The sequence below is a fragment of the Austrofundulus limnaeus genome, unplaced genomic scaffold (genome assembly GCF_001266775.1).
Source record: "Austrofundulus limnaeus strain Quisiro unplaced genomic scaffold, Austrofundulus_limnaeus-1.0 Scaffold123, whole genome shotgun sequence".
NCBI classification, from domain to species: domain Eukaryota; kingdom Metazoa; phylum Chordata; class Actinopteri; order Cyprinodontiformes; family Rivulidae; genus Austrofundulus; species Austrofundulus limnaeus.
This window is the reverse complement of record NW_013952525.1, coordinates 1,148,561-1,156,543: the sequence shown is the minus strand read 5'-3', so window position 1 is coordinate 1,156,543 and position 7,983 is coordinate 1,148,561. Positions and strand designations below refer to the sequence as shown.

The 7,983-nt window shown below is 39.7% G+C and overlaps 1 protein-coding gene across 3 annotated transcripts in view; it reads left to right on the top strand.

Annotated features, from left to right (window-relative positions):
- The first annotated feature begins 260 nt into the window (after nt 1-260).
- Nucleotides 261-7,983, top strand: part of slc12a2 (solute carrier family 12 member 2) — a 70,954-nt gene continuing 63,231 nt past the window's right edge. The window contains exons 1-2 of one of the 3 annotated variants that reach the window (XM_014015140.1): nt 265-443; nt 524-1,200. In XM_014015140.1, the coding sequence (XP_013870594.1) occupies nt 649-1,200 (552 nt within the window). In that variant the 5' untranslated portion in view covers nt 265-443; nt 524-648. Of the gene's footprint in view, nt 1,201-7,983 lie in introns of all 3 variants that reach the window. The other 2 variants (XM_014015138.1, XM_014015141.1) reach the window with 2 other exon arrangements.

The window sequence follows — 7,983 nt, the reverse complement described above, 5'->3', positions numbered from 1 at the left end:
CACACACACACACACACACACACACACACACACACACACACACACACACACACACACACACACACAAGCCGCAATAGAAGCAGCAGTTGCACGTGAACGCGCATTGTTGCTCGGCCTGTCGGCGCCGTGCACCCCTTCCCCCTCATCTTTCCTCCCATATTGTGATGTCTTCTCGCGATAATTCCTCACCTGTCTATTAACTGAAGAAGCAATCACTGAAGTCTCGCGACATCTGTCTCTGCGGAGCCCACCCTTCTCCTGTGCCGTCCGCAGTGAGTGTAATATAATAGCAGGGAGAGCAGCCGGGAGTCTAGGAGGAGCCCCGGCAAGGTCGCGAGCAGCATCCTGGTTAGAACAACAGAAAACTCAAGAGGTGGAGCGTTCTGGTTCCGAACAGCCGAAGGTTACCGGGAAGATTTGGATTTTCTGTCGCGGAAGAAGAAGTGGTAAAAGTTCCCTTATTGTTTGTAGTCGCATGTCCGGACGAAGCTAACAGCTCTCCTCCACTGTTTCCACTCTCCAGGCGGCCACCCTGCGTCTCCTCAGGCAGCGTGTTCTTCCCTGTAACTAACAGGCAGTTCATCGTTTGTCACACTTTATTATCCACTTTGGACGGCCAACACAGCTGCTACATTTACACTCCGAGCCATGTCGGAACCATCCTCCGCGCCTTCTGCCCCCTCAGAGACTACCGCCTCAGAGTTTGATCTCCTAGCCCCGGACCCCGGGCAGAGGCCGCTCGGTCCGACGCCCAGTCAGAGCCGCTTCCAGGTGGACCTTGTGTCCGAAGCCGCGGGCGCCTCTGAGGAGAAGTCCCCGAGCTCCGACGGCTCCGCTGTCGCACCAGAAGGCCCGTGCGGTGACCCAGCAGTGGCCAGCGTGGAGGAAGCCAAAGGCCGGTTCCGAGTTGTGAACTTCGCGGATTCGAGCGGAGCGGGAAGCGCGGCCTCTCCCGAGGCGGCCCCAGAGGGGCTACAGAACGGGGACACGGTGATGAGCGAGACCAGCCTGCACTCATCTACGGGCGGCCAGCATCACTATCACTATGACACCCACACCAACACTTATTACCTGAGGACATTTGGACACAACACCATTGATGCCGTGCCCAAGATAGATTTCTACCGGCAGACGGCGGCTCCGCTCGGGGAGAAACTCGTCAGACCCACCCTGTCGGAGCTCCACGATGAGCTGGACAAGGTAAGCTGATTTTGCTGCTGATGGTTTAAATGAGACGAAAGTTATGACCTACTGTTTAAAATCACGATTTCCAGACGTCATCATATTCAGATGCAGAGCATCTCTCCAGGACGTGTCTGCTGTGCATCAATGAGGACATGCTGTGTGCAAACAAACTGTTTCTGCTCAGATGCTCATTTCATGTCTTCACATTCCTGCTGGAGCTTAAGAGAAGATAAGGACAGGGAAAACAGCCAGGAGTTACTTATTTTTAATCTAAATCACTGCAAATTTGACAAGGTTTTTGTTTAAACAAATTGAAGAACTTTAAATAAACTTTGAACACATACCAAGCTCTTGTAGTTAAGTTAAGTAGTAAGAAATTGGCAGCATTTTAATTTTCAACATGTCAAAAGTTTTCATCTGTCACAAAAGTTGTAGGGATGTGGATAAATTTTTAATCCTACACCAATATTAAATCCGACAGCGGATTCCAAAAGAACATTTCAAACCAAACAAAATAACACCGAAATCATGTGATTATCTGAAGTATGAGGGAAGTTATTGATGTTTGTTCAGGTGAAATCAGCTCATGTTTTCTTGCTGAAGTTCACAGCAGAACCAATGTGACCATTTCACCTTGCTGTTTTCTAATTTTGTTCATAACTTCCTCAGTGTTCAAGATATCRCCATGAAATTTTAGGAAAAGATTCCCATTCTGGTTTTGTAGGAAGCATCTTGTATCCTAAAAACTAATAAAACTTAATAATAGCCAATTCAAAAGTAGCAGAAAAGGTATAAAATAACATTACAAGGCAAACTGTAGCATCAAATCAACTTAATGTGTCTTAGAAAGTAAGGAAATTAAAACAATTAAAAAAACATCTGTTTTGTAAACAAAGCTCCTCAACCAATGACAGCGTGTTAAATGTGTCAGGTGACGAAGACAAGCGTCAACACACTTTGCAACAAGCGCTGTTCTGGATAAAAATAAATACTTCGACGTTTCAAATCATTATCAAATTTGGAAGAAGGGCAGATAAAATAATGTTCTTCATGGCAGCTTATCTCTTTAAGGGGTCACTAGAAAAACTCAGGTGATTTACTTTGATCCTCTTTTCAAAAAATTTTCTTCAAAACACATCAACAAAAATTAAAAACTGGAAGACGAGGCTGTAGCTGACGTCAGCCTGATTTATTGAAATTCCTAGAAATAACGAAGCAGGAGGAAATTACAAGCAAATGCACCGAGCAGCCTCGCAAAATCTGGTCACAGCAGTTTGGGAAGAAAATGGCAGCAGCTGCTGACGAAATGTCAACATCCCTAAAAGTTGGTAGGATTTTTAGATTTACTTGTAAATTTTTAGTAAATATTCTCTGATGATGGTTCATAATGAGTTATTTCTGTGTTTAGATAAAAATATATAACATATTTTTTTTTGTAAAAACTAAACATTGTGCAAAAAGTAAGGAAAGTATATGTTTGGTAGATTATTTCTTTGTTTTAACAATGCTTCTTGGCAGTAAATATACAGTTAAAAAGTCTGTTAATTTCCCTTTTTAAATGGTGCCACATTTGTAAGGAACATGCAGTTGTGGGATGAGCAGTACAGCTGAGTATGTGGATTGCACACATGAAAAATTTGCCAATTCCTCCCTGCCAAACAACTTTTTTCTGTTGCTATCGACTCTTGATTTGAGTTTCTTGTACCCACAGGTGCTGCTAATCAGGTGCCTGGTATAAGAATTAATTCCAAGTATAATGTATCTAAATCCAAGTTTATTAAGTTTAATAATTTGTTACCTTTTCAGCATTTTCCTCATGCAAAAAAACAAAAACGTACATGCTGACAGATTTGTTGATTATTGGTATCTACAGTAAATACCATACTGAAAAACACAAACCTCTAGTCCAGGGCTACTTGACTAAATTTCTCTGGGGGTCACAGTTAGTGCAGGCCAACAGCTGAGGGGTCGAACATCCAGCAATTAAAGTCATTATGTAAATAAACTAAGTATTACAAAGATCTGTTACCTTTGAAATAGTTTATTTTGATGGATTTAATCATGAATACAACATAAAGAACCCTGTGTAATAAATAAATGATATTAAAACAAAATCGAAAACAATTGACACAAATATTTTGACATATTTAACTTGCCACATTTTTAAACCAATTTTATTTTTTACTTATCTTAATTTTATATTCCACTGCTTGTAGTTTTAAGTGTTTTGGGTTTTCATTCAAATGGTTTTTACAAGCTTTTGGCCAAGATTAAGATGTTTCTGTATACCCCGCGTCTCTGTTTAGCTTAAAGAACTAATAGTAAATAAAATAGAAAACCGATGGTTTGGGCTTAAGAACCAATGAACTTAATGAACCAATTGGTGGGCCGGATTTTGGTCACCAGTTGGCCTGATGTGGCCCGCGGGCCTCCAGTTGAATAGCCCTGCTCTAGTCCATTGGATTGGGAAAAATGACTTTTTGCGCCACTAGGAAAATAAAGCATCTTTTGTTAAAAATTGAATTCTGAGCAAATTTCTTCCTGATTATGATCAATGCAGTATTCCAGCCCACCAGCCTAAAAAAAAATACAGCAATGCGACTGGTACAGGAACCATGCTCCGTCCCTCCAAGCAGTTTTTTGTTACAACTAGTTATTTTGTTCAGTGTGATTAAATTTGGTTGTTTGCCTTCAGCCAAGAGACCTCCTCCTGAACTTAATCTCTGTATAGTTTAAATTCTTTAAGCTTTTGATTTGCAGACATTTTGCACCAAAAAACATACTTGTTTCATGTGAAGTCTGGAGACTTATTAAAATTGTTTCCCAATAATTTAAAGTTTTATTATTTTTTTAATGACAGAAAATGAAGAAAACGTATTTCTTTTAATGTAATATGAGCAACACAACTAAAAGCAAGTGGTAATATTGCAAGTTACACGATTCAGTTGAGAGATTTCAATCTATCGACACTGTCTTCTAAAAGTCAGGCATGGGGCAAAAAGGTGTTGTGAATTTGTTCACCTTCTCTGGGCTGTTCTAACAGTGACTAATGTGAAGTTAAAAACTTTTCTCTTTTTCACAAGGAATTTGAAACTGGAATTTATGAGTGTTTTGAATCTGGGTCAAAGTTGTCTCTTCACTAGCAAGACTGTGCCAAACCACATAATGCTCATATTGGTACAGTAGTCTGAGTCTGTAAACTAAACCGGCCAGTCACCTACTGCAAACAACTGGTTCATTATACAGGTGCACCCCCCACCCCCTCAAAAATAAATAAAATAAATAAATAAACACACACACACACACTGTTAAAAACATTACTGTACTGCTCTGCTGCCCCCACCACCTTACTTCTGTTACGTTGGACGTGCTGGGCCTCATCAGCAACATTTTTGAACCATAAGGTTCAGAGCTTTAGTCCTTCCAGACCCTACACCTTGGTTTTATTGGAACCTGGTGTTGTACCAGACTTCTGCCTTTGAAATTGTGACGTTCTTCAATATTTCTCTTCTAATTGTCATTGTGTCTTTCATTATTGCAGCTTTGCATTATGAGAGCTAATTTTGCAATTCTGCAAACAACATGCAAAACAAAGTGGCTCTGTGTTATACCAAACACTGAGGTTTATGTAAATTGTCAGGTTATGACCAAAATACAGAGTTGTATAAAGTACCACAAAGTGATCCTTGAGTAAAACTACAAGCAGCTTACCAAAAAATTACTTTGGTAAAAGTTATATTCTCCTTTAGGAATATTACTAGAGTAAAAGTCTTAAAGTTTCTGATTTTTTTTGTACTTAAGTATTAAAAGTAAAAGTATTAATTTAAAATGAGCAGTTAGATTTTCTGTAATGACATTTATTAGGAGGTGACCTCCCCAAAAAATACCGTATTTTTCGGACTATAAGCCGCACCGGACTATAAGCCGCACCCCCAACATAAAAAAAAAACAGTACACCCAAAGTTGTCGTCAAAAAAGTGAATTCAACATCAAAACATAAAAAGCAAACCTTTAAGAATTAAAGTTCGGAGGAATACGGTTCATTTAACTGACCTTATTTTGGTAGTTTTCTTTAACAGTTTCTGGTCCAACAAATCGTCTAATTCATCGTCCTCCAGCGCACTGAAAACATTGAAGTCCTCCTCTTCAGTGTCGAAGTTAAACAAGCTGAGAAAAGCTGCGTCACACAGTGGTATCTGTTCAGTGTTGCTTTCTGTGTGGCTGTCCTCCCAGGGTAATGCTGGCTCTGAAGCTGTGGTGTCCTCTTCACGTAGCAGTCCAGCCTTTCAGAACCCATTGGTGATGGTGGACTCATTCACTCTGCTCCACACTGTTAGGATCCACTGGCAGACATCAGGAAATGACGCTCTTCGCATTCGGCCAGTTTTTGTGTATGATTTATCCCCGTCAGTCATCCAAGCCTCCCATTCABCCCTGAGKGCTGCTTTAAATGCACGATTCACACTGAKGTCCAGGGGTTGCAAAAACTTTGTTGTACCTCCARGAATAACAGCAGGAATTGAGTTTGTTTTCTTGATGGCTGCTTTCACTGAATCCGTGATGTGGGCCCGCATACTGTCCAATATCGTATCTGTCGAAGATCCGTCGTGTCGTGTCTGCTACTAGCTAAAACAAAATGGCGCTACACCTCCAGCTAAGCTGGCAGTATGGTCGCTCAGCTGTTGACCGGTCGACGCGCCGTCACGTGATTGTTCGGCGTTTGTTTTCGCACTGACCTTTCATAGTTCCCCCGAGAAACCCAGAGCCCAGCTGCTGGGAAAGCCCTCCTGCTCCAGCATACGTCACTGCATGGGATTCCTTCCCTGGGGAGTGCAATGCGGAAAAAAAAGTCAGCGGCTCTTCACTCGACGTTTATCCACAAACTGGTCCTGGATTAAGCTCCAAAGTTTTTATCAGTCAGATTCCACCGTGAAAAATGTCTGTTTTATCCCCTTTTTTGAGTTTTTGGCCATTGACTATCTTTAAATCACTTCTTCCTGGTCAAAAGTTGGCTCTGGAAGAAATCGCTTTTTTCTTTTTCTTTTTTCTTCTTTTTTTGAAACAAGTGGTTTAATCAAATGCAGCATGAGAGCCTCCTGGTGGCTGAAGAAAAAAATCCACGTATAAGCCGCACCGGAGTATAAGCCGCATGGTTCAAAGTTCAGGAAAAAAGTCGCGGCTTATAGTCCGAAAAATACGGTACATAAATGACTGTTGTATTAAAATAATTAATTTATGTTCAATTTAGGATGTTCAAGTCTAGCTGTTTCAGTTTATATACCTACAGTTAAATCAAGGCTGCCCAAACATTTTCCTCAAAATAAAAATCTATCAGAGGGCTGCGGCCAAATGCAATAATATAGTTCATGAAATACAAATACTTCTTAAGTACAGACCTTTTATTTTAATGATTATGTCCTGCTGCAGTGTGACATGATTTGTTTGTGTACGCACTAATACGGTATCCGAATTTTATATATTTATACTTCTCATTCAACCACAATTAAATTAACTCTATCTAGGAGAGACAGTTTATATGGATAGTATTTATTTTTTTACAATAACAAGCTGGAATGAAAACAAGCAAAAATGAAATAAAAGTAACAACTTTTTACTTATTGCCTTTTTAAAAAAATGTAAGAAGTAGAAGTTAAAAGTAGGCTGAAAAATAATTACTCAAAGTACAGATACCCAAAAATTCTACTTAAGCACAGTAACAAAGTATTTGTACTTAGTTACTTTACAACTCTGCCAAAATATGTTGCAAATCAAAACATTCTTGGTTTAGAACAGGCCTGTGATGAGCAAAATGGTAATGAAAATCAGAAACTTAAAAATGTTTTTATACAATTCAAAAACAATTAAATGGAGCACTAATAAATACTTCAGATATAAAAAGTTTCTTTGCACGCATCAGACCTCACATCTGCCAGAAAGTGACACAAAACAGGTTGCCTGCAGATTGACTTGCTGGATCACATAGTCTGTGTTTTCTGACGTTGTGCGAAGCTGATTTTCCAAACGGACACAGAATACAGGATGCACATGTTCATGTCAGACATCATCACACTGGTACTGTCGTTTTCCTGTTTTTATAGTTGGAAAATTAAGTTGCACTAGCTGAACAAATTGACTTAAGTGGCAGCAATTTGAAGCCATGCCTCAAACAGAAAAAGCAAATGGATTGTTTTTAAACCGACACAAAGTATGTGAGCAATTGACGCACGTAGGGTTGGTGAGACAGAGGATGTTAGACGATGAAGTCAGATGGAAGCAGATGATTCGACTCAGCGACCCCTGAAATTGGTCAAAAGGAGAAGCAGAAGTCAAGGTTAACCATTGATAAACCAAAGTGACTCCTAGCAGCAGCAGCATACCTAATTCATCATATTCCAAATAACTTTCAAACTGGTTTCTCCCTGTGGAGCAGCAAGCTGTCCCAAAGTTGTTTCTCTGAAGACCTTTGCTATTAATAGATGATATTTTCAATATTTTACGTAATCTCTACTCTAAACTTAAGCCCCGTGTTTGAAAGGTCTACCGGAGTAGATGAAAAATGCTATAAAATATGAAGCATTTGCAAAACATTCATTTAATTTTAACTGAATGTTATTAAGTAGGTACTTAGTTTTTTTTAAATTGCGGTAAATGAAAAATCTAAGAACAAAAGTGTCATTTTGAGACATCAAACAAGTGCTTTCATGAGCACTGTAATATGTCATTGACAATACTTAAAAACGTAAACTTAAAATAAAAAGTATTATTGTTAAAGTGGTTGGCACTTTGGCATCCTATCTC